General features: G+C 39.7%; 1 protein-coding gene across 3 annotated transcripts in view; it reads right to left on the bottom strand.

Annotated features, from left to right (window-relative positions):
* Positions 1–27,336, bottom strand: part of LOC134540402 (putative ferric-chelate reductase 1 homolog) — a 116,589-nt gene that overhangs the window by 14,518 nt on the left and 74,735 nt on the right. For all 3 annotated transcript variants that reach the window (XM_063383117.1, XM_063383115.1, XM_063383116.1), the window contains 6 exons: positions 16,061–16,390; positions 13,198–13,289; positions 11,503–11,671; positions 5,474–5,671; positions 3,643–3,735; positions 2,250–2,403 (listed from right to left, as the gene is read on the bottom strand). In XM_063383117.1, coding sequence (XP_063239187.1) covers positions 2,250–2,403; positions 3,643–3,735; positions 5,474–5,671; positions 11,503–11,671; positions 13,198–13,289; positions 16,061–16,390 — 1,036 coding nt within the window. The remainder of the gene's footprint in view (positions 1–2,249; positions 2,404–3,642; positions 3,736–5,473; positions 5,672–11,502; positions 11,672–13,197; positions 13,290–16,060; positions 16,391–27,336) is intronic.

Raw genomic sequence — 27,336 nt, forward strand, 5'->3', positions numbered from 1 at the left:
ACAGCATATTCCGAATAATATTTCATCGGTAACTAAATTTAGGCCTTACTGTTTAATTGTTTTCTATTATTTATTTAAAATTGCCTACTTTTTTGTTTTGAGTTTTTTTTTTCTTTCCTTCGCAGGCCCCCTAACCCATGGGCCCCATTGCCATAACAACGGTAGCACCGGCCATGTGGGGGCCCTGAGTGTAACTACCAACAGAAGCCCTCTGTGTTAGGATTCCCATCCGCAACAGCGTGCGCACAACACAGACGCATGGAATTTGAATGTACGCGCAAACAGATAACAGCTGCTACATTATAAAACAGCACACACACACAGGCAAAGAGCAAACATACTTCAATGGTATAGAGAAGCTAACGACGTTTTTGGTACGAGTATTTTAAAGATAGAACGTGGAACTTATTTGACAAAGGCATTTATTTACGTGGCATTGCTTTGCAGCTAATCATTCATGGTCATTAAAAACAATGAAGCGAAATTAAATGCTTGTATTTAGGGAAACAACTATAAAAAACAATAACATCTAACAAATTTCAAACATGAAAATGAAAATTTTGAGAGCAGTAAATGAAATAAAAATACAGTTGGAATGTTTCAAATTGCTGAGTTGTGTGCGAATAAAAACGTCAAATTCTTGTGTTGTGTGGTGCAATTGTGCTGTTTATATGCTTTTTGCGTGCTATCGCGAGCGTAGCCTAGTTTTTATAGCATCATTCAAGTACATGCAAAACAACAAGCCATTTGCAAAAGTGACAATCTCGTAAGTTTTCGCATCATTAAGCTACTATTAAGTTGCCCCCTATCATTTCAAGCTAAGAATGAACACAAAATTACGAGACACATTATGCATGGCTTTCTAGCTGTTTCCCAATCTATGCCGCTTGATGCCACTAACTGTAACTAGTCTCAAGCACAATAAAAACTCATAAGGACACTTCACGCCGCTAGATTTGCTGACATAACTTGTATCACTTTTTTTTAACCAGTTTCTTACGCTGTCCCTATGAAAATATTTGGTACTTCTATCTTCTCAACTTTTCTTTGTGTGAAAATATTTATTAGATATGTTCAAGAACAGTTATTGAGTAATAGATTAGTTTAAAAGTTCTCTGCATTTCATCACTGAATAATTTTTGCTTTTAAGTCATGCCTGGTGTTTGCATTCATAATTGGATCACATGCCATATCGTCCAGCAAATCCAGTTCAAAACCATATACTATATGATAGTTAAGCACATTATATCTTTATGAAGAATGTATTTTTTAAGTGGTAAAACCTGACAATGAAAACCAGAAAGTTAAATAAGTCCAGCGCTATGACGTATGTGTATCCCTAACAGAGAAAACTTTAGATCTTGTGTGTGGTCTGTGGCCATTTCAGGTAAACAATGCTCAAAATATTAGCAAATTCTGTTGTTATACTTTGAAAGTTTTTGTGTGAAAAAAAAATTGGTTGTCTGTAAAGTCGGTTTACGGACGATAGTTTAACGTGACAATGTTCAAACATAACATTGATGAAATGATAGCATACTTTATGAATAAAATTGAATTCTTTTTATTTTAATAATAAAACAATAAATACTTGAAATTATACTAGTAATCAGATTTTTAAAATGCAAGAATAATTAACCTTTATTTTCTGAAATTGTTGTTGTAATAAGCAATGAAAACCACATTAACTTTTCACTTCACTTTATAAACAGTCGATTGGAAGAGAGATAGATGCAGCGCAAGCGTACAATGAGCGTAACGGGACACAGCGTAACGGGACACAGCGTAACGGGACACAGCGTAACGGAACAATGTGCGTAACGGGACACTTTTTCATGCGTGCCGGCATTCATCGATTTATTAGACGTCACGTCAAAAAAAAAACATACTTAATAGGGATATAGAACTAAAATTATTCCTTGAGCGTGACAGCATAGCCTTACGCCACTGAAACCAGAACTCAATGAAGTAAGTTACATGAAAGTTTCTAGATACATAATCTAATAACATTGTTATGGAGAAACTGAACTAGAAGCTCTGGTAGCTGTCCGCCTTTCCTTGAAAGGCGGCGTGGAAACAGACAATACAGTGAAAGAACACCTAAGAAAGAAAAAAAAACACGAGAGTGTCACAAAGGTAAAACCCGCCAGTAACTAACAGTTTTCTTGAGATGGCCCTTACCAACTTTAGGCAATGTATAAGAAAAAAAGGCAGTCACCAAGTCCCTGACGTAAACATAGACGTAGACGTACCTGACAAGAGCGTGCCCGCTGCCACCAGCAGGTGATACTTCTGGCTCACGAGGTTGAAAGTGGTGTTTCGTACTGACGTGACCTTCTCTCTGGTGAACTGGCAGTAAATGTCACCGTCGACGTACGAAGCCTTCAGAAGGCTGATTCCTTTTGACTGTTAAAAATAGCCACAATCACAATTAACATGTAACTAGGTGAATAAATCATAACCTACACGCCATACAGTGAAACCTAGTTAGGAAATTTTGGAAAATAAAAAAAAATGTATGTTTGTATTAACCTGTAAAATAGCTACAAGGCTTTCAGATACATGCAATTTCAAAAATAATTTGTATAAAAAATTATTTTTATTTACTATAGGGATATTTCTCAGTAAAAAATATTCTTAAGAGACTTTAAATGTATTTTGCAAATAGGAAAATACCTAAAAATCATGTTCGAGGTATTTATCACATTTGCCATTAAGTAAAAGGTAGATGATGAAAATTATGATGATGAATTGGGTCTTAACGCCTTTTCAGCATCAGAACAATTTGAGACACAAGGAGGATGAGGTAAGGATGAAGCTTAAATGAAATGCATCCACCACAATTCCCACTTACCAAAAATATGAATGTGACCCCACAGGCAATCAAACCCAGATTCCCTCGTGGGAGGTGAGTTACATTAACACTCGAGCATTGAGGCCAGGGAGGTCAAGAAGTAGTGCCTGGAGGGGGAGGGGCTTACTTTAAATAATAGGGAGGTGGCCCGACTGTGCCCCAGGAAAGCTTAATGACTTGGAGCAATACAGACTGATGTATTGCTGCATGTAAATAAAGAGTCAAATGTGTTGATATTACTTGTTACAGGCATACATAATTGTTTTTGTTTTTTTCCCACTGAAGTGCATTATGGATTTGGGCCCTTAAATGTAGCTAGAAATGAGATACACTAAAATGAAATTCATATTTATATAACAATTTTAACTGGTTAAGTTACTTTAATTTCTAGGATTAGAAAAATAAAACAACATTCATTAATGGCACCTTGTCACATTTATTTTTTACGCTTCACTAATTGAAGATCTCAGGTGTAAATAGTGATAACCAACATTATTCTGAATTGTGGCCAAAATGAATTTAAAGTTTAGGAAATAAGTGACAACAAAGTTTTTTTTTAAAGATATTTTGGTTTATTTTTTTCCAAGAACTTTTATGTCTGAAACATAACTTCAGGAGATAGAAACCTCCACGGTTGAGGGTCATCACAATTTACATCTGAGGTCTTCAAAAAAAAAATATTCCATTCTTCCCGTCCTTCCTCAAAAACTGGCCATGTTTGCCCCTGCGGCCCACCGGGCGAACTGGTGTGTCTCGCTCAAAGAACAGCGATCGAGTCCCCCAGAACTTACCAGAACTTTGATGTTTTTCTTTCCCTCGTTCCACGACGAGTACACGGCAGCGCTGCTACCCGATGGCACGCACTGGACCACGCTGTCGTCGCCCTGGAATCGTCACACGCAAGTTGACCACAAGCACTTCGGGAAGACCTGGTCAGGGGCGGAAAAACCCCGAGAGACAATTACAATAAATTTTTTTAAAATCTGACAGCATACTGTCTAAACAAAATCGAAAACGGTGGAGCTGGAGCCATCTTCCAAAATTTGGTTAAGCTGACGTGGAATTACTAGGAACAAGATTAATGTAAATGATAAATTGCGATAAAACCGAAATAACACCCAAAAGCATGCTAATACAACATGTATAACACCGACATGCAAGTTAATTCTACATTAAGAACCAAAATGTAACTCAAAACATGAATCACTCAGCAATTTGACAAAACTTAACTAAAAAAAAAAAAAAAAATCTTTTATCATGGTGATTTCTTTGAATGTAATTGATGTAACACAAATTTTGTACCAGTATGTATGACCTAAATTGATTGGAAATAAATTAATATTACATTGTTTGTTGCATCTCGTCCATTGGTAACACGTTTTTACATCAATGATGGCACACGTTTCAATCACACAAAAATTTGCAGACTTTTTTTTTTAATAGTTCTGTTTTAGATGCTTATTATTATTACTAATGATTTTAGTGTATATATGCATCAGGTTCCAAATAAAACAAGACTATTTTTGTGAATTAAATATTAAGAAATATTTTATTTCATATTTGTTGAATAATATATTTTTTTTTAAATGAATAAAGAGAATATGTAAAAGTAAAAACAATAACACTGAAATATCCTGTTTTAAAAAAGAATTTGTCCTATAAATAAAACCATAAAATCTTGTCCCTAGGAATTATCCTTTACTGAACCATCAAGGACAGTTCAATGTTACACTCAGCCAACTACGAACATCTGGGCCATTGCCTGACAAACCCACATTTCACTCAGCACGTTAGTCACGAGTGCCCCACTGAGATAACGATTCACTGATTCAATGTTTGAATATTGATTCATCGAGAAGGGATTGTGACTCACAAAACAACAGTCATCGCAAATACACTGCCGATCAAAGAACAATCAGTAAGAGTGTAACTTAAGTTAGGGAAATCAGTCTGCCTTGAAATTATATTGATGTGAGTGGCTTTCTTTTGTATATTAAGCCTCGTAATCTTTTCGTATCAGCTGATAATGTTTAACAATGAAAAAAGTAGTTAGAAAATAAATGTGCGTATAATACACCGGCAAAACTGTTTGACTCAATTTTCTATGGTGTTTGACAAAACACAAAAAATTGTAGATGTAATTTATTAAAATTTTTGTATTAATTTAATCATCAAATTATATATTACTGTGTTTTGTGTTTTATTTTAGAGGTCAAAAAACTTTCACTACTATAATTTAGACATTTCACATTCAGTAAAATACTAAGATGCAGAACTTTATTTCAATTTTGCAGTCAAATCGTTATTGGAAAATTCACAAGTTACAATTTTAAAATCACTTCAGTGTAGCCATCTTACCACTTGAGCAAAATGTCTTAGTATACATACTACACAATGAAATAAAGTGAAGTCACAAAATATTTAACGATAAATATAAAGTAATATTATTATATTTTGGGTTTTAGAACAATTTAAATTTAAAGTAAGTGCTTTTCTTAAGACAGCACAGAAATTATCATATAATGCACCTGAGAACAGAAATGCATTTATTTTGAAAATTAAAAATGGCCCAACAAAACGTGCTAAATCTTCTTTCAGAAAATTAACTTTTTACACACTCACCATTTTATCGTCCAGAGACAGACCCACTGCAGCATACTTAACATTTTTGCCTTTTATTTCAAAAATGTACTCTTCGCCTTTCACCAAGACAGACGAAATGGCGTCGCACGATTGGGTGGCCATGCAGCCCGACGGAACACCGAAGCAGCTCTTTGTGACGCTGCAGTTCTTGTAGAACGGGTCATAAACTATAGCTATCTGCAACGAAAAGTAACAACCTACTTAATGTACACAGCGCAACTTAGAAAAATCATTTTCTGTAAAGCCCGCCGCACACGGTACAACATTCCTTACAATATTGTAAGCTAGGAGTCGTACTGGCTCTACTACTAGTTTCTTCACTCGAATTCAAACTGGATACTAGTAGCTGTACGAGCTGGGCTACTGGTTTTGCGTAATAGACTGCGTCCTATTTTCGTTGATTGGTGTGTTCCAATATTTAAGGAGTGGCCAATCGGAACTCACGAAAACAGCATGAGGGGTTGTTTACACTTTTAAGCGCGCATGTCGTGATAAACATGGATGGAAAGAAGTGGAATAGTGACAAACTCCTCGTTTTAATAAATGCATACAAAGAAGAGCCTTGTTTGTATGCAGTAAAAAATGTGAATTTTCATAATAAAAATTGGTTGTGGAGAATATTCTCTTAACAAAACTAGTAAGGCAGCTAGAATCGTGTGCAGCAGAAACTTGTAGCGCACCTATTGTTTCAGCTTGTAGCCTACACAGTACAGAAACCAGTAAGCATTCTAGTAAGCAAACTAGTAGAAAATATTGTACCGTGTGTAGTGGGCTTAAGACAATGATAACTATCTTAAGAGTTAACGGGAGCCCATGAACTAACTCACTGCACGTATTTCAAATTTTTGTAACAAAATCTAAATTATTTGAGATATATTGTTCCTGTCATCACACAAAATGAGAAAAATCTTGTCACTAGGGTTTTACGGTAATTTTTTGAAATTTGTATTTAAATTATTTCAGGGTTGGTTCCACATCCAATTCACAAAATATTCCTTGAGTTTTCCTTGTTTCCCCTGTTTTATCTAACAATTTTTTTTCTGTGTCATTTGTCTGTCTGTCAAGGCAAACTATATTTTACAATAAAAGTTACTATCAAATAGGCCTGTGCAAAGCTTCGACTAAGCAAATCAAAAAAAGCTCATTTTAATATTTGATTTGACTCTGCCAGAAAATTTGTGATTTATTTTATTTAAAGGTTCATATTTCTTACAAATATTTAAAACATGGAAGCCCAAGATTCATTCAATTATTTAGTTTCTTTTTGCGATGTATATGTTTTGCCTAAATAAAGTTGCTTACTTAAAAAAAAAAGGCCCTCTGTTTGGTTTTATGAATGCTCAGTATTAATATTATGCATGGATATTTTATAATTTTTATTGAATGATGTTACATATAGGGCCCAATAGGCTAATCGCTTCATCAGTTCACACATTCCAAATATACAATAATTTTTTTTAAAATTCAATCCTGTATTTGTAAAATAAGTCTAATACAGCTTTGCCAAGAACAATATTTGTAATTCAACTTCATGAATATTTTTAACATTCAATTTGATATTCGTTTCACATTAAAAAAAAAACAGTATTTGCACGGACCTACTATTAAAACAAATCTGAACTGACAATAAAATGTTTTCCTGCACAATATATAATTAGCAGTGTTATAATATCCATTAACATTTAAAAAACCAACATTGTAAATCCGAAGAAGAAAACCAATTTATTTATTATATCAAACATTGAAATTATACATAATTGACTGGGATCACGCCAAACATATATTATTGTGCTTTCAAACTAACACACAATGGTTTCCATCACTTTACCTTTGATATGGCACACTGATTTATGATTAAAATACATACCAGTTTTAAGACATTTAAGATAATGTGTAGTATGAAAAATTATTATTTTGTTACTAAGAAGTTTTCAATTTTCCTGTGTTTGCAAGGATTTCGAAGATATTATTTCAGTTCTCTAAGATTTTCCTGTTTTCCAGGATTTTTATGTCTGCAGGAAACATTGCCAATAGTGGTTATTTAAAACTTTTTTTTTAAATGAAATGGTTGTAAAGGAAAATAAACAAGCATTAACTGAAATAAAATTAAAATGCAAGCTTTGAATCTCTTTGTCGTCGATCAATATCTAATGAGCACTGTGTGTCTGCACTCACGAGCCACAAAGGCAGATGCAGTCAGGGAAAGCGTGTACACCTGACCTTGTGATCATTTTCAGGTACAAAGTCACCTGGAACCAGGGGCATAGCCAGGAGGAAGGGGGGGGAGGTGGTTATGGGTTCAACCCCCCCCCCCCCCCCCCCAGCCACAAATCTTTAATTAAATTTCTTATTCATTACTCAAACAAATTTCATATTAAAAATTAATAAAATTTTTACCATTACATAAATTTAAATTTAAGTACAGAAAACTGCTAAAATAGCACTATTTTACACCTTAAAATCCAAATTTTCCCGGAAGGACCCCCGGACCGCCCGCTTTAATATGGGGGGGGGGGGGGGGGGCGCATGCATCTTAACACCCCCCATACACAAATCTTGGCAACGCCACTGCCTGGAACTCCACCTCCGAGAGGAACTAAGGACACCGGGCAGCTTCAAACTTTGAGAAGAGCAGAGACCGGAGGGGTTTTGTTTGGTATAGAATTTATTCCTAGTTAAATGTCGAGTCATAAATTTAGAAAAATAACAGCCCTTTAAAGAGGTTAGTTTAACATGTTTCTGACTTATTTAAAAGTCATTAACAACACTATTTTTAAGAGTACCAACATTTTTAAAAACTACATTTGTTGTACTTACTAAAAAATTTTTTTAAATAATGCATTAAAAAAATTGTTTTATAGGTCAGGTATGGACTGGAGTCGATTATTTTTAATCATACCACCCATTTATTTCTTTTTGGGTTTGGTGGGGGCAAATAGTGTTACCAATACCTAGGGGCAAATAATCTTGTCACGTCCCCTCCCTGAAATTAAAATAAAAATTTAAAGACTTTCAAAGTTACCATGGCTATAACCGCAAGCGTGATATGCATGTATCGCATAACTTGTAAGGTTTGTACTGAATTCTATCAGCAACAGATGCATCGCATAACTTGTAAGGTTTGTACTGAATTCTATCAGCAACAGACTTGTAATTTTCGTCCAGCTATTAATTTTATTCTCTTGGTATACAGTATTTGCTATAGGAGCATCTCACTCTTAGATTTCGATGTGGAAATAAATGAGCTCTTTCTCTCTCCAACACATGCCAACTGCCATTAGCGCTGTCGCCATATATCATACAAATTTAAAATTGTATTTTTTGATCAAAGCGTTTTCTTCATATTGTATAGAATCAAAATATGCATCAGATGATAATATATTTTGCACACTTACTGGCATTTAAGGGGCCAAAAAAAAATAACAATTTTCTCACTGGGAACTGTTTTGAAGTATTCCAAAATGTATCACATCAAAATAAATTAACCTACTGGTATATTTAATTCCAAGTTTTTATTAGTAATTAATGTGTTAGGACCCCACCAAATAAATCTCAAGACAAAAATTGCTCCATTTTTCAGTTATATAATTTTTTTTAATCCTACAATGCATTTACTCAGAAACTGACACATCAAAAAATTGATCAGCAGCAAGGTTTATTTGTTATTAAAGTTACATGGGGGGTCGAGAGCATGAAATATGTTCAGAATGGATGGTATTTATTTCTAAAAGCAACACCATTTCAATTCCTCCTATGTTTTCGTGTCCATAGCTATGAAGTCGTGTCTTCAGCTCAAGATCTTGTTGCATTAGAGGCTGGCTCCACAACTGCTTCGTAAGAGGAAACACGTGTTTTTGGAAAAGTGGGGTTCTGTCCCGCAAGCAAGTTCAAAGATAAAGGCTTCCTTAGTTCAGCTATTTACCTTGACACACATTTCTGAATATCCTGCCAGTTAGTGCCATGTCTCACAAACCAAAGTTCACAAAGCAATGGAAAACTTTATAGTATCAACTGTTTAATGAATTTTAACAAGAAGGTCAGTATTTCGATAATATTCCTTGTTGAAAATCAGGTCCAAAGCCGGGGTTTAGTATTTTTTTCGAGTTTTTTTTTTCTTTTCGCTTTAATCGGTGCCGTTTCATTATTATAGTTTGAAATTTCAGTCTGCCAATCAAATGATTTTACACTCGACGTAGCTGCTCGGGCAGCGGGTACGGAAACTACGAGTGAATCGCGTCAAGAAATGTAGTTGAAAAACAAAATTTGCGTATAACTAACACGCTCTACATTATTTAAAAGAATTCTGCGTTGAATTTTCGTGAAATGAGAACACACGAATTTGCTCGTTAGCGAGGTTAGATGTCACAAATCTCCGGCGAGAACTGAAACAAGCCTCCCCACAAAACAAATCAAGAAAGAGTCCTGCGTTTGTGACTGGCCCCACGGTAGCGTACGGCCGGAAATACAATAGCCCGTCGCCTCCGTCCGTCCGTCCGTCATACGTCCGTCACGTAACCTTCAGCCAATCTGAGGGCCCGAAAAATTTCATCCGTCGGCCCGTCGAAAGTTTACCAAAACTCAATACTTTTGACGGACGTAAGGATGGATTATAGCTATGGAGAAGCCTAAGATGTCCATCAAGTTCTGTCCCTGCCCGAAAACGCCCGAATATACACCTTCGGCCAACCTCGGGATTTGTTTTATTTTTGCGCAGGAAAAATGAATTCAAATATTAAAAGTGGTCGGTTAGGTTAGCTACGTTAAAACACTATGGACGGTTAGTTAGGTTAGTATAGCTAAATTAAAATAACCAGAGAAATGTAAATGTATATAAATAAACCCGAGGTTGGCCGAAGGTGAATATTCGGGCGTGTTCGGGCAGGGACAGAACTTAATGGACATATTAGGCTTCCCATAGCTATGGTTTTAGCTGCGGCAGTCAATTGTCACCATAACACAGGCCTGTGGTGTTTGTTATCGATCGTTCAGATGTTTTGTGTAATACCTAACACTGCGGTTCTTTAATCTCATGCCCAAACAATTAAATCACGATGCTGAAATTTTCCGAGTATATGCTAATACAACACGTACAAAAAACACAACATAAATAGTAAACAACGAAATAAGTCTCTTGAGAGAAAAAAAAAACTCTGGTTGTTGGTAGCATTTTATTGGGAAGAAAAATTCTGATGGACGGATGAAGTCCCCACTTGTACATCGCTTGGTTACCTCCGTAGCGTAGTCGGATGCACACCGGCTTACTGTGCGAGGGTTTCCGGGTTCGAGTTCCGGGTATGTACGGATACTTAGACCGTATTCCAAGACACAAAAATAAGGGTTTAGGGGTTGATTATGCAATACCTGTACCCTAACCATATTCCAAGTGCACGATAGGACACGGCCAGTCCCTTATTTTTAGGGCACTGATTTTTGGTGTCCTATCTGTTGCCGATTTGATCCATAACTGTATATATATTTTTTTCCTTTTTAATGAACTTTAACGGAACTTTTACAATCACAATTTCCCCCCGAATATCTTAAAAAAAAAACAGCAAACATAAATACGGCCAAAAATTCATCGTTTATTCTTGTACAACCAAAATTAAATATATTTTATTTCACATTATAATTCCATAGCTTTAAAAAAATAAGCTAAAATTACGATGGATTCCACGAAGTACAACTGCACAAGTCCTCGGTTATTAAAACTGCTGCCGATCTGATAGGTACCTTACAGGGGTTCAGTTAGGACACGTTTCGGAATACGACCCGAGAGTTAGGGTACGGCAGTTGCCCAACAAGGCAGTGCATATTCGCTACCTTACTGAAACGTCTTGGAATACCGCCCTTAGTGATGAAATGATAATAAATAAGCTTCGACTAAGAAAGGGCATCTAGTGCTGGTTGTGGGCTGAAGCCGATAACCATTAAAAAAATGTTGTGTTAGGTGCGTGACGTTGATTGAGGGTAAAGTGGTGGAGGGGACGGACACAGGCGACAGGCCTCACCGGAGCGTCCGTCTCCGCGGTGTAGGCCGGAGTGGTGGTGGTCCTGGGGGAGTGAGTGGTGGAGATGCCCGTGGAGTGGTGCGAAGTGTCGCCGGAGTGGTTGGACACGTCCACCTGCCCGGACAGCACGTTCGTGAAGAAGGTGGCGTAGTCCTGCACCACCGTCGCGCTGCAACAACGTCAACATCGTCAAATAGCATCCTCTTGCTAACCCTTCCGGTCTATTCGCCCATGGGCGTCACAAGGATATTTTTTTGGGGGGAGGGGGGGGGGCTGCAATTGATTTAGTTGTTGAGGAATATCCATCATCCCCTGGGGAAAAAAGCGGGGGGATCCGGGGGTTCTCCCCCGGGGAAAATTTGGGGTTTGAATTTGCAAAAAGGTGGTTTTTAGGCATTTTTCTTTCCTAAATATTCTAATTATAGTTGGTTGCAATATATAATTTATTTTTTATAAAAAATATTTTCAGAGAACAAATTTTGTAAAAACACAAGTGCTCACATTACCACATTTGGACTAAATGCACCATGCGCAACATATGGGTTATATATCACAAAAATCATATTAATAATATAACTACGAAACTAAATATATTATTGGAGTGGACGAAATGGAAGACTTTTATTATTAGGGGGGGGACGTGTCCCCCCCGTTCCACCCCCCCCCCCCCCCCCCGGTTGCGACGCCCATGATTCGCCCACTCAAGTGGACAATTTATATCTCAATGACAAACCTTTAATGTGTGTGTTACGACAAGGGCGTCGCCAGCCGATGGCCTAAGGAGGTGGGGGGGGGGGGGGGCGGGGAGCAAGTTGTGGGAAAATACATATATTTATTTTGCATTTGGCTACATTTTTTTGAATCTTTAGGGTATCTAGGGGGGGGGGCAAATTCCCCCCCTACCCCCACCCCTCGCGACGCCCTTGTGTTACGGTGCACCTACATTCTAGTGGACATCATACTTTATGGCTACCACATAAATAAATTTTATTTTGCTTTTATTAAGTATTATAAAATAATTTGAAATTCACTTTATAATTATATTGTAAGATTATTACCACACACAAAAAAAATCGCGTGTAACTCAGTACAAAATAAAGTGTATTTGGGAGGAGTCTGGGTTAGGGAGGAGACTTAAGTGCGTCTCAGGCCGAAGCCCATACGCTCTGCTCGTGCTGAGTTTAAGCCCTGCAGGAGAGGTGTCATACATCTTGTGCAAGGAGGCCATCGGCCAGTCATGGCAGCGATTGGCGCCATGACTAACTCCCCTCACTTCTTAACACTACACTAAAAATTAGATAAGATGGGCCCAGGTAAAAACCTGCATCACCCCTTCCTTTCAACCTTAAAGATTTTTCCCCACTTGACATTTTATAATTTCCATTCATGTTATGCCTTGAATGATACATTTATGATCACTGGTTGGGGTTGAATTTTTAACCTGTAATGTGCATGAAGAAAATATTAAATATCATCACTTGATATCTACCTTCATCTGAACGCATACTTTCTAAATACTCAAAGAAATAATTTTTATGTTAAATACGAGTAAGCTGATGAATTTAAACAAAATAAGGTAATAGCACAAACAACCTGAGCTTGTATGCTGGTGTAAGTTGATGCTGAAACTTAACATTCCACGATGAACAAAACACAAGCACAAACATCCTTATGGTCAGTTACTTAGATACCTACTTGAATTTGATTGGTCCTTCGTAATCAGTGGGGGCAGTCCACTGGAATTGTAACTTCTGCTTTGCATCTTTACTGGTGTGCGTCACAGAATTCTGAAATCATGACAAAACCGATACAATTATCATCAATAAGTTGTTGCTCATTACTGGCTTGGCAGTAATCCTCAAGACAAAACTATTAAGACTGTAGCAGCTCCCACAGTTTCACACACTTAATATTTTTGTCATCATCCATGGTTCGTTAGAAATCAAGGAATTTTTTCATCTCCTTCGCCATTATCAAGAGGTAGAAAACTATGTGTAAGATCATGAAATCCCTCAAGAAAATAACAATATAAAATAGTTAATTTAAAAAATAATTCCGTTGCTTAGTCAAATTCTTACAGATAAGGCCCTATTATCTACAATTAGCTTATTATTAGGTACTATAATTATAGCCCTAACATTTAAATTGATTACTAATTAAAATTTATAAATAAATTCATTGAAAAAAAAGATACCTTTTTTAAATTTAAACGTTAGATAAAAAAAACTAATTACAAAGTAATCGTCCTAGTTACGTGGCCCGAAATTCACCAATTGTACTACACATGCACGAAGCGTTGTTTGCTGGAAAGCTGGAAACAAAAATTCTTTCAAATACCCGCATTCATCCATTTCTTACACGCTTTCAGATTCTATTAAGGAGTTTTTAAGGATTCTTAGTGAAGTTAAAGGAATTTCAACAGCCTTTACTCAATTAGAAAAATTAAGGACATTTTAAGGATATTAATAAGGTGTACGATTATAAAGGGGTTTCCTGTAAATATACTCCCTTAGCGCTCATTAAGTTGTTGACGAGTCACAAACTCTCTCACCAGATATTTCTCAAATTATTTTTCGAGATGTTAAAGATCACGTGAATGATCATAATTAAGAACACTATAGAAAGTCAGAGTGGAGATGAAGGGCAGAAGGGCAAGGCTAGAAGGTAAGAGCAGTGATGAAGGGCAGAAGGGCAAGTCTAGAAGGTAAGAGTGGAGATGAAGGGCAGAAGGGCAAGGCTAGAAGGTAAGAGCGGTGATGAAGGGCAGAAGGGCAAGGCTAGAAGGTAAGAGCGGAGATGAAGGGCAGAAGGGTATGGCTAGAAGGTCAGAGTGGAGATGAAGGGTAGAAGGGCAAGGCTAGAAGGTCAGAGTGGAATTGAAGGGCAGAAGGGCAAGGCTAGAAGGTCAGAGAGGAGATGAAGGGCAGAAGGGCAAGGCTAAAAAATGAGAGAGGAGATGAAGGGTAGAAGGGCAAGGCTAGAAGGTAAGAGTGGAGATTAAAGGCAGAAGGGCAAGGCTAGAAGGTAAGAGTGGTGATGAAGGGTACGAGGGCAAGGCTAGAAGGTAAGAGCGGAGATGCAGGGTACAAGGGCAAGGCTAGAAGGTAAGAGTGGAGATGAAGGGCAGAAGGGCAAGGCTGGAAGGTAAGAGTGGAGATGAAGGGCAGAAGGGCAAGGCTGGAAGGTGAGAGTATTGATGAAGGGCAGAAGGGCAAGGCTGGAAGGTAAGAGTGGAGATGAAGGGCAGAAGGGCAAGGCTAGAAGGTGAGAGTATTGATGAAGGGCAGAAGGGCAAGGCTAGAAGGTAAGAGCGGTGATGAAGGGCAGAAGGGCAAGGCTAGAAGGTAAGAGTGGTGATGAATGGCAGAAGGGCAAGGCTAGAAGGTAAGAGAGGTGATGAAGGGCAGAAGGGCAAGGCTAGAAGGTAAGAGCGGTGATGAAGGGCAGAAGTGCAAGGCTAGAAGGTAAGAGTGGTGATGAATGGCAGAAGGGCAAGGCTAGAAGGTAAGAGTGGTGATGAAGGGCAGAAGGGCAAGGCTGGAAGGTAAGAGTGGAGATGAAGGGCAGAAGGGCAAGGCTAGAAGGTGAGAGTATTGATGAAGGGCAGAAGGGCAAGGCTAGAAGGTAAGAGCGGAGATGCAGGGTACGAGGGCAAGGCTAGAAGGTCAGAGTGGAGATGAAGGGTACAAGGGCAAGGCTAGAAGGTCAGAGTGGAGATGAAGGGCAGAAGGGTACGGCTAGAAGGTAAGAGTGGAGATGAAGGGCACAAGGGCAAGGCTAGAAGGTAAGAGTGGAGATGAAGGGCAGAAGGGCAAGGCTAGAAGGTAAGAGTGGAGCTGAAGGGCAGAAGGGCAAGGCTAGAAGGTAAGAGTGGAGATGCCGGGTACAAGGGGAAGGCTAGAAGGTCAGAGTGGAGATGAAGGGCAGAAGGGCAATGCTAGAAGGTAAGAGTGGAGATGAAGGGCAGAAGGGCAAGGCTGGAAGGTAAGAGCGGAGATGAAGGGCAGAAGGGCAAGGCTAGAAGGTAAGAGTGGAGATGAAGGGCAGAAGGGCAAGGCTAGAAGGTAAGAGTGGAGATGAAGGGCAGAAGGGCAAGGCTAGAAGGTAAGAGTGGAGATGCAGGGCACAAGGGCAAGGCTAGAAGGTAAGAGTGGAGATGAAGGGCAGAAGGGCAAGGCTAGAAGGTAAGAGTGGAGATGAAGGGCAGAAGGGTACGGCTAGAAGGTAAGAGTGGAGATGAAGGGCAGAAGGGCAAGGCTAGAAGGTCAGAGAGGAGACGAAGGGCAGAAGGGCAAGGCTAGAAGGTCAGAGTGGTGATGAAGGGCAGAAGGGTAAGGCTAGAAGGTAAGAGTGGAGATGAAGGGTACAAGGGCAAGGCTAGAAGGTCAGAGTGGAGATGAAGGGCAGAAGGGCAAGGCTAGAAGGTAAGAGTGGAGATGAAGGGCAGAAGGGCAAGGCTAGTAGGTAAGAGTCGAGATGAAGGGCAGAAGGGCAAGGCTAGAAGGTCAGAGAGGAGACGAAGGGCAGGTACACGGGGCAAGGGAAGGCCCCTCCTCACCTGCTTGCCGCCGCCGCAGTCCATGAGCTGCGCCTGGTCCCCGGACAGGGAGAACGCGCCCAGGGGTCGCGCTGGGTCGCGCGGATCGCGCGCCTGCAGTACGAACCCGGCGAAGGGCAGGCCCGAGGGCGAGGCCAGCACCACCTGTAGGACCCCGCCCTGGGCCACGCCGGGGGAGGACGCCTCCAGGGCGAAGGGCGAGGCGGAGGGCTGCTGTGCCACGCCGCCGTGGCGCGGGAACAGCGAGGTGCAGGTCCCCGCCGGCGCGCCCCCCGGGTAGCCGAGGCAGCGGCCCAGCAGCGCCGAGAGCACCAGCACCAGCAGCACCATCTGCGACGAGGCTTGGTTCAGTTCCAGTGGCGTAGCCAGGGGGGGGGGTTTAGGGGTTCAAACACCTTCCCCACCCCCTTAAGCCACAAATCTTTAATTAATTTCTTATTCATCACTCAAAACAAATTTCATATTAAAAAGTAATAAAAAATTTTTACCATTACAATATTTAAATTTAAGAACCGAAAACTGCTAAAAAAAAAATAGCACTATTTTACACTTTAAAATCGAAAATATTCCCGGGGGAAAACCCCCGGTACCCCCCCCCCCCCCCCGGCTTTAATTCATCACTCAAATAAATTTCATATAAAAAATAATAAAATGTTTTAATTTAAGAACCGAAAACTGCTTAAAATAGCACTAGTTTACACCTTAAAATCCAAATTTTCCCGGGGGAAGACCCCCGGACCCCCCCCCCCCCCTCCGCTTTAATACGGGGGGGGGGGGGGGGCATGCTTATTAACACCCCCCAATACATAAATCCTGGCTACGCCACTGCCTTCAGATTCTTCGCTTCCTTCTTCTCTCCAGCCACTCGCCACCTGGGGTGCTCCCTGGTTATCAAAAACCTATATTTATTTATTTATTTATTTATTTATTTATTTGATTTGATTTGTGACTTGCCACACCAACAGCACAAGGCTCCAACGGTGGGCACAAACATTTAGAACAAGTGCAAAACAAATACAGTAACATCATTAATACTAGAACAGAGGAAATACTAGAACAAAACAATTACAAGAACAAAACAAATAGTAGGACAAAAATAGAAGACAAGACAACACAACACAACATACAAATATCCATATGAATACTTAAATTCAAATAATTACTTAGACTTACAAAAAGTTTCATGAGAGTAACATGGTTAAATTTATATATATATATATATATATATATATATATAAAATTGTTAGATTAATTTAAAGTGCAATTATATAAGATATATAAAATATTAGTAATAACGAGAATTTTACTGTGAACTAAAACAACGAAAGCCGACCTAGCGTCATAATGTCGCCGATCCCAGTATGTTAAGACTCTTTTTCTGCCCCGACAAACTCTTCAACCAGACCATCCCCCTGTCTCCTTCCTGTATTCTCCTACACCCATTGCATCCCGCATGTCTGTACCATGTTTATGGAATAGTTCCCCATCTTTTATGAATTAAATAGAATTCATAAAAAAAATTTAAAAAAAATAACACCTAAAAATTCCTGTTTTAGAAACGAAAGTATTCTCTCTAACTAATGGTGCTTTCTGCAATATGCAGAAGCATGGGGATTCCTGTTTTGGAGGTCGCTGAACCCAGGAACAATTTGGCGTCACTAGTCATTTTTGTCGGAAGTCGTCGCGCCTGAGCTGGAAAGGTTTTTGTAAATGTGTTGCTGATCTCGACGGATAAACATAAACGAGTGTTTGCCCCGCTGCTTCGAACAGTGGCCATCAGCTCCTGCAGGAACATGGCTGGAAGCGGAGGCGAAGACTGCTAATGGATTTTCAACGAGCAGGTCTCGCTGTCTCCAGAATGGAATGTGGCGTGTGAAAAGACCACGTGCTCGGTTCATCTGTCGGTTCACATCCGACTCCCGACAGGAAGAATGAACTGAACCATCAACTGATAGAGACCGGAAAAATTCGCGAATTCATTTCGCGATAGGCTAAAATACAAATAGTTACCAATACCTCAGTGCTGCCTCTGCCATTGGCTCACAACTCACCTGGATGACTCTGGGCCAATGAGAAACGCCCGACCAAAGCTGTATCGAATCACAGGCTGCTACGTTGGGACGTCTCACAAGACAGCAGCCAATGAGTGGGTGACATTTGACCGAGTGTACGTAGAACTATGGAGTTCATCCTGCAGGTCATTGAACCCGCGAATTTTTCCGGTCCCTATCAGCTGAACTTGAACGTTTGTAGCCTCAGCTCAGTTCCCCCCCCCCCCCCCCTCAACACACACACTTTCACTTCTGTAGGTTCTCCGGAAAGATAAAGGAAGGTTGTTGAATTATTTTTGAAGTGAAAACTTATTTAGCCGCGTTGAGCGATTTTTGGTAGAGGCAAAACTTTATGGGTTCGCGTCACCCGACATGGCTAGTGACGTGTTGCGCACAGACTGGCGAATCGCAGCGGCCTGTGTACATGTATACGCATATATAAGCACTAATAAATGGTATATATACTCGATTGTATCATGTGCGCGTTGGACTCTTTTTTTGGATGGGTAAAATCTTGTGAGTTTGCATCACCGACATGCTGTAGTAGCAGTAAGTGAAGTTAATTTGACCACGTGAATACATGATCTAGGTCTGACATCACTGGTAAGTCATAGCTAGGTAATGAATTTTTACGTAATTTTGGCATACCACTGACATCTGTTGTGACTAAAAAGTGATGTAAGGATAAATTATATCATGCTGACATCGTACTGATACAATACCAAAATCATTTTCTTACGTACATTTGACGTAGAAATTATGTCATATTACACATTTAAAAAAAAAGTTTTAAGTTTTCACTTCTGTTGACAGTCCCCATGACTGGCTATTTTCTTTTTGTTACCACTTCACTATTAGCATGTGATTCAATTACATTATAAATTTGCCGCGGTTACATCGAACCCGTAGTCTTTATGAACTTATAACTGTCTAAAGAGTAAAAATTGGCTTTATAAAAAAAACCGATGTTAGTTTACACGGTCAGGCTTGGGCACGAAAAATTCTTTAATCAGATCTTAGAATACGAAGAAATGTGATGTGCATCACAGTATTTCGAGAACCTGGCTGTTGGTTGTATACGTTGCCCCAAACTGTGTGGCCGTTAACTCGTTGCTACACGGACACTGCTTGTTGTCCAGATGATGGTCCACGCCATGTCTGCGGGACACTGGGCGAGGTGCAGTGGAAACTGGCAATCGAGAACTAGCCAATTTCAAATACATACAGAAAAAAATCTATATTTGGAAAAACCTACTATTCACCATGGCCACTTCGCGGCTTACCAATTGCTTGAACCTGTGCTTTTGGTCTGATACTTCACGATCGGCTTGCATCGTACAATTGTCGAGACAAACTTGTGAAAATTCTGACATAAATACTGTTTCGTTTTCGATGATAATTTAGTTACGACCGAGCATTGCTAGCGACAAGATGTACTGCAACCTGCAAGGTTTCCAGAGTCAAAATGGGTTCGTGCTCAAGGAAATTAGCGTCACCTCCGGAGACAAGACTCGAACTCGCACGTTCCGACCTCTGTATCCTTGAAAACTACTAGACGAAAAAAGTAAACGGTCGAATGAATGGCTATGTAAATATTATCACGGACTAGAGTGGGAAGAAGGAAAAATTCCGTACCACCAAGTGAAAAACACTATTGGAAGATTTATTATTTAAAAACGAAATAATTCACGTTTCCGGACCTGATTATCACATTGTTTTTGGCAACGCCGTATTTTTTTAAAGTGTTAATTACTTTCCAGCGCGTGTATTATTCATATGATTAATTTTAATCACAAGTCAATTAGATTTTTGGGTAAATATTTGTAGTGGTTACCACTTATCTTTGAACATATAATTAAAGCTTAATTCTGCTTATTGCCTATTTTTATAATTTATTATGTTTATGGTATTTTTTAACGTGTGACGTAATAGCAGAAAATGTGGTTTAAGGCCCGTCTGCAATAGCAATGTCCTAAACTGTGTCCGAAGGACACTCGTCGCTGATTGGTCCACGTGACCCTCTGACGTCATGCGTCAAGTGGGCGAAGGTCCGAACCTACCTGGTCCGAAGACATTCGTCAATTTGAACTTTTTGTCCCAACCTGTGTACTTCGGACACAGAAAAAGAACATAACACTCGCGATGTTTGAATTTCCGGTTCCCGTTTGAAAACGTGGTGTTTGTTTTTTGTTATTGAAGAGAATGGAAGGTGTTGTTAGTCACTTATAACTTACATAACTTTCATAAGTTCAATCTCAAACTACAAAGCATCAAAACAATAAACAAAAAAACATTTGGTTTGGCACATTTACTGCGCTCTGGTGACAACTTTAGAAATCAATACATTCGGACATCGGACATCGCAATATTGTGGACAGGGCAGTTTTCGGTGAGACGATGTGACGTCACTCACATTCGGATAAGGACACGGACCACGCACAGGTTCGGACTATTGTAGACGGGCTCTTAGTGTAAGTAAAGGCTCGTCACCTTAACTTCACCACCCACAAGGACAATAATTTAATAGCTGTGCTTCATAGAAGCGACTCTGCACGTCCGCTGACAACCACCAACTCCATAGTTGGCGCCGCTGACGCGGACCACTTCCGCCGAGGCCGGACTGTCATCGCCGGACTGTGACGTCATCCAGGGGAGTGATTCTGATTGGAGATTGCGACTAGGGGCGTTCGAGGATGTGGGTTCGTACGAATGGAGCAGGGGAGGGGAGCAGCGGAGGAAGTAGTGTCGGCTGACTCACCGCCGCCAACTGCGAGGTACAAACCTGCGACATCGCCCCTGTCTCACCCCCTTCCGGAACCACCAGCACGTGTCTGCCCCGAAGCGGAACACAAGGCCGACCAAAACTGCCTTCCACTCCCTCCACAACCGCACTGACACGCACCGCACTTCGGGGGGGAACCACCCCCTCCCCCCTGCCTGTTTGATGAGAGATCTAAGATGTACATCAAGTTCTGTCCCTGCCCGGCCACGCCCGAATAATTCACCTTCGGCCAACTTCGGGATTTGTTTTATTTTTGCGCAGGAAAAATGAATTCAAATATTAAAAGTGGTCGGTTAGGTATTAGCTACATTAAAACACTTTAAAACACTATGGACGGTTAGTTAGGTTAGCTTATAGCTACATTAAAATAAACAGAGAAATATAAATATATATAAATAAACCCGAGGTTAGCCGAAGGTGAATTGTTCGGGTGTAATCGGGAATGGCAGAACTTTATGTGCATCTTAGGCTTCCCACAAAGATCATCGGGAACTTCGATGTGAACCGCCCCTCGGGGAGGTTCGGTTCATAACAATGATCTCGGATCGACACTGCGCCGGCAGACATGGCCGGCATTGTCACGGACTCTATGCACATTAATTTAGTCAGACGTAAATATTGAAGTATTATGTACAAAATTTCAGATCACTTATAATACACGTTTAAAATGTTTTACTTATTCCAGTGTTACAACCTCTTTTCACCTAAAATACCCATATTTTAAATATTTCAAATATTGAAATTATTCTTATTTTAGTTTAATGTTTTAATATTTTATTTCGTCGAGATCACTTTCCACATAAAACTGAAACTTTTTTTTTTTAGTCAAAACCTATTCATATTTCCTACTGCTTCGGTTTTTATTAACTTTTAAATACCAGCATGTGTTTTCAGTCGTTATTAGAATTCAAAACATAAGGAAGCGACTATGGCTGCATCCGAATACTAGCCTAATGGATCCCTTAGCTAAAGGATCCACTAAAAGTGCATCGTAGTGGATGCGGCCATTTTTGTGTTGAATCCGAATTATCACAATGGATGCCGATGCATCCCTTCACGCATCCACTAATTCGAGATTTCTAGGGATGCGACACTCGCATCCACTAACGCGTCCCTACATCCATTAGCTTCGGAATCGGGTTTTATTTTGTTTGTGTATAATATTACTTCAGATTTTCAGCATAAGATTTGTTTAAAACATTATAAGCGAAAGTGATAACTTAAACAGAGACAAATTAAGACGTTAATAAATATAATCAAAATACGAATTTAAACTTAAAGGATAAATCAAAACTCATAAGTATTTTTAAAGTTTACAATTTATAAAATGTATATTTATTTGGATCGCTAACATGTATAACATACACGTTACATTATTTTTTAATTGGTAGGTATTTATTATTTACGTTTTGCTGAATATTCGTAGAAATCCCTACACAAAATGGCTGCGTGAACATTAGTACGACTGACAGTCAACAGGTGGTGCTAGCAGTAAAAGTATTCGGATACTATCCATCCATTAGAAATGCGTCCTCTACATTGTGGCTGCATTTGCTAAGGGATGTAGGGATGTGTGTGCTAAGGACGCATCCCTATGTATTCGGATACAGCCAATATGTGCTGCTATCTTGTGTCAATCGCATCAGCCATTTGCTTGCCGTGTCACAATCGATTGTAGCGACTCATATCGTTCCAGCGCGCCAATAGAAATGAATCTAACATTTCTTCGACACTGCTGCTGCCCGTTATCGCAGATTGGAAACGTACGAACTGTAGTTCACGCGAACGAAGTTCGTTCAGTCCCAGTATGTGTTGACGCAACGTTTAGAGGAAATATTCTTAGATAATTTTTGAGCTACGACAATTGGATCGCGAATCGGAGAGCAGAATGGTGCAACTGGCCATTGGCGAGAAGGGATGACTTGTGCTAGCGTAAAGCACGCAGTCATCGTGCATAGAGCAACTATGAGATTTGAGTGGTAACCGTAACATTATATGGCCAAGGGGAGTTCCGTTATGCTTCTGATAACACCAATTGTTCCTTTGGTGCATGTCGAGAAATTTATAAAAAAATTAATTAAAATCAAACCAAAAAGTAAAAAAAATATAATTATTAAAAAAAACTAAAAACACACTTTTTATGTTGTATGAACTAACAAGTAAAAAAATCTTTAAATTTAAGTAATTTGTTAAAATACGAAAGAATGAACTACAACTCTGTATAACGTAATTTTTTTTAATGAGCTGAAAATAAGAATAAAGTAATAAACAAAACAATTAATTTTAATAAAAAAAAAGCCTAGGGTGCTTGATATCAGTTGCCTTAAATTTTCTACCACAAATGGCTACTATTTAGGACAGTCACTATTAGAATTAAAGAAGAAAGCAAGCACCCCACGATTTTTTTTATTAAAATTTTTATAATTATATATTATCTCTTTATCTCACATTTGACAGCTGATAATTTGTAGATAGTTATAAACTATCTTGGCTTTCGACAATGCGAAGCGATTTAACTTCGAATACCAAGAGTTTTATCAGCTAATGGCCGTGGTTTTTAAGATTGTCGTTTTTTGTCCGATGGTGCAATCTAAAGCAAAGTGGTAAAAATTCTCGGTTTTTTAATTCCCCCCCCCCCCTCTCTTATGAAACTACGCTATATTTGAATAAATTACGTTTTATCAGGCCTGCTTCAAACAAAGCAGTAAAAATATAACAAGGAAAAAAATAATGTTATACTGTTGCTAAATGAACTAGCGGCATTTTCTGGTTTCCACTCATTCCTAATAGTGAACTAAATGTGGTCAATACCAACTTTTCCTATCACTGGATTTTGTCTCGTGTTCTATCGTGTGTTTTATTTCAAAATTTTGTTGTTGCTTTCCAAAAGGTCAATACAGTGACATTAGCGAGATCCTTAAGGCATTTCTAAAAATTTATGGTAGAGATGTATACATAATGGAATAAGATGGGAAGATAACTAGTATAGCTGGGTTGTAAGCATACACAAATATTTCTTTCTTACTTTTTTTTTGGCCAGGAGACCATCATATCTTTTATTCAATAAAAGCAATAGGTAAATAATGAAATACAAACTATACAAACAATCAAAGAAACAATCCAATATAAATTCAATATACTCATTTTAGCACTAAAATAATTTAAAAGTTAAATGATTCCTTCAAGTTTTACGTAATAATTACTTAATCCTGTAGGTTGACTTAACAACTCATAGCCTATAAGTTGTTTTCCCCTACCACACTGAATTTAACAAGAACTCAATATTTTTTTCATTAGTAGATCTGTGGTTTTCATTAGAATCCAAGTGCCATTAACACGTTTATCTTCTGAGGTAATGAATCGATTAACGCTGAGTAGTTTATCAGTCAGTAACAGAGTGATAGCAACAGCACTCAACATACTTTGTATTTTGGGAAACCACGTAGCCTATTTCGTACTAAATTACAAGACAAAGTACATATAGATGAATACAGAGTCATAAAGATAAAAGATAAGAGGCCAAGGTATCTAGGATCTAAAAAGCAATCTGGGTTCGTTTCCCAGGGGGGAGGGGAGGTAAAAATTATTTTGAGGGGGGGGGGGGGAGAATTGGAAAACGTGGGTGGGCATTGCCCTTCAGCCGGTGGGAATTCTCTGGGTGATCCCCCCCTCTCCCCCCCCCCAAAAAAAACATATTCCATTACGGTTCCAACAAAACAATCGTCCAATGGCAAGGCAGATTTGGCTAAGTACACAGAGGACGTCAGAATTTCAGCCCAGCGCCAAATGGTTAAACACAGAAATGTTGCGTGTCTATTTAAACTTAGAGTTTCCCCTACGTCGCATACGCCTGCATATAGTCAAGCTTTCTTTATTTTACAGTGTTCACTGTTCGTTAACAACGTCATTTCCTCTGGCGGATCACACGTGATTGGGCAGCCTCTTTTTTTTCCTTGTCGAAAACTGACACGGGATCGCCAAAAGGGCGTATCACGAGCACTGCAGTTCAAAAGTCAGTTGTATCTAACAGCTGCGAAAGGTCGGAAGGTTCCTGGAATGTTTCCGATGGGAGATCCCAACTGGGCATACGGCAGTGTCAAATAAACAGCAATCAATGTGAAATAAAAAATTTAAAAACTTGTACTAACAACAACATTGTTCACGACGCTAGGTGCAGCTCATGCGGCCAGGATAGCCGAGCATCACACAGTTAAAAAAAAAAAAGTCAATTTAAGGAATTTTTTTAAACGAAGATTTAACCCGAAATAAACGAAGGCTAAGCGAGTTGCGACTTCCGAGTTATGTGTTACGTTGTAAACAAGGTAAACACACACGCGGGAGAAAGAGAGAGAGAGAAAAAAAATTAAAGGTTTCTGGTTACACGTAAAAGGTTTTTGAATGTTTTGTTGTATGACGTTCAAAAGAAAGTGAATTCGAAACCCGTAAACGTACAAAGATAACCTTGGATTGACAGAGATCCCAGGATAACTTGTAACCAGTGCAAATTTAAGGTTGAGAATTTCTAACGGTGCGCTTGTCTCGCGGATTTTCGAAGACTTTCCCTAGCAGAAGTATAGCTTGGCTTCTGGGTTGTAGCCGCGTCCTTGGCGAATAGTTCACCCGACGTTTCGGTCGACATTGCAGTCGCCATCATCAGGGAGCAGTTACCTAGTAGTTACCGGTCAGTAAGCGACTGCAATGTCGACCGAAACGTCGGTGAACAACATATTCGCCAAGGACACGGCTACAACCCAGAATCCAAGCTACTTCAGACAATGGTCGTGAAAGCCTGCGAACATCATTTCCCCAGCAAGAGTGTTTGGTATTTTTTGTGTGTAGTGTGTTTGCCTTGCAGACCTGGAGAAGATGGGAAGAGGGGGGGGGGGGGGTAGAGTTTTGAACGGAGCGCGGAGAGGTGTGCTGTTTCCAAGCTGCTTGGGGGGGGGGGGGGGAGAAGCCTACAACTCACGTAGCTTCGGTTCCCTGCAAGAATTTCCGAAGATTTCCGCAGTTTTGCGTTCTGGTATTAACGCCACTTCAGCCGCTAAATCAGAAGTTTCCAATGAAAACAAGCATGTTGTGACTGACCTAACCTAACCTAACCCTTCGATTTTTTTTTTTTTAAATTTCAATTTTCGAGAGAAATCCGAAGTTGCAGGAACGTGGTAGGGAACCGAAACTATGTGAGTTGTAGGCTTCCCCCTGCTTGGGTTTGAAACAAGCGGCGGGTCCGTCCCAAGGCGACGTGAAAGGGGACGAGGCCGCTTGGAGTGTTCCGACGGCTACCAGCTGCCTCGTTACCACGCCGCATTTCTCTCTCGCCCGGCACGCCTCCCGCCGACCGCGCTCAGAGAGAGAGAGAGAGAGAGAGAGAACGTGAATTTAAATATCCCTGCCGCACAACAACCAGGCATTCATAAACCGTAAAGGCCCGCCTACCCGAGCACACACACACACACACACACACACACACGGTGCGCAGAGCTTCAGGAAACAAAAACCCACGCGATAAGAAAAACCCCGGGATACGCCCGAGTACTGTCTTGTTTCAAGAATGCGCTGAGGGCTAATGACGTAGTGCCACGCATATTTCGCGAAAAGCTTCCGAGACTATGGTTACAAGTTAAAACACTGTAGCGTCGTCTGTGTTTCGTGATTGGGAGAGTTTCTTTCAGGCTCACGTCGATTGTTGCGACACCAAATCCACAGTAATTCAGCGCGGAAGCGAACGCGTCCTGAGTGGTGCGGTCAAACAAGGCAACGACTTCTCTCGCGGAAGGCCGCCGATTAAAAAGAAGAAACCGCTGATGCGGGTATACCTTGTTGCAGTATAGCAGGCGTTCAAAATTTATTCGCGAAAAATGCCTGGCCCTACTAATGACAATGAGTAGTTGTTTACGGATTTTGTTTTTTTAAACTGTATTTTCAGGAGAGTGTATGTGACAGGAAGAACCCGGTATGGATTATTCTACGCACTTGAGGGACTTGCATTACACCTTTGTATTCATTTCTCTGTCATTAATTTTGTTATGGTTACCCCTCAAATGTAATATTTGTACTATATCCGACGAGAAGATACAAATACACCTCTGACTAGTGAGAGACGCCATCTTAGGTCCAGTCATTAATTTCTAAGACTATAACCATTTTTTAAGTTTAATTTAGTTTGAATTCAGGGTGTCTAAAATTACCAGGTGGATAATTTGAAAACCTTATAATAAAATATTGTTGCTTCTTTAGTTTCACATGGTGACTTGAGCAAATATTATACTAAACATATGTACATATGTACACACATAACCATAGTCATGTGCTGTGTAAACTTGGAACGAACTATTTCTTGGGCAGCTGGTTTCCCAAGGAAAATTTTTTGTAAAAGTAATAGACAGGGACACCTGTATTTCGCGATTTCATTTCATGTCAAGGTATTTCACAAAACACTG

The sequence above is a fragment of the Bacillus rossius genome, chromosome 16 (genome assembly GCF_032445375.1).
Source record: "Bacillus rossius redtenbacheri isolate Brsri chromosome 16, Brsri_v3, whole genome shotgun sequence".
NCBI lineage: Eukaryota > Metazoa > Arthropoda > Insecta > Phasmatodea > Bacillidae > Bacillus > Bacillus rossius.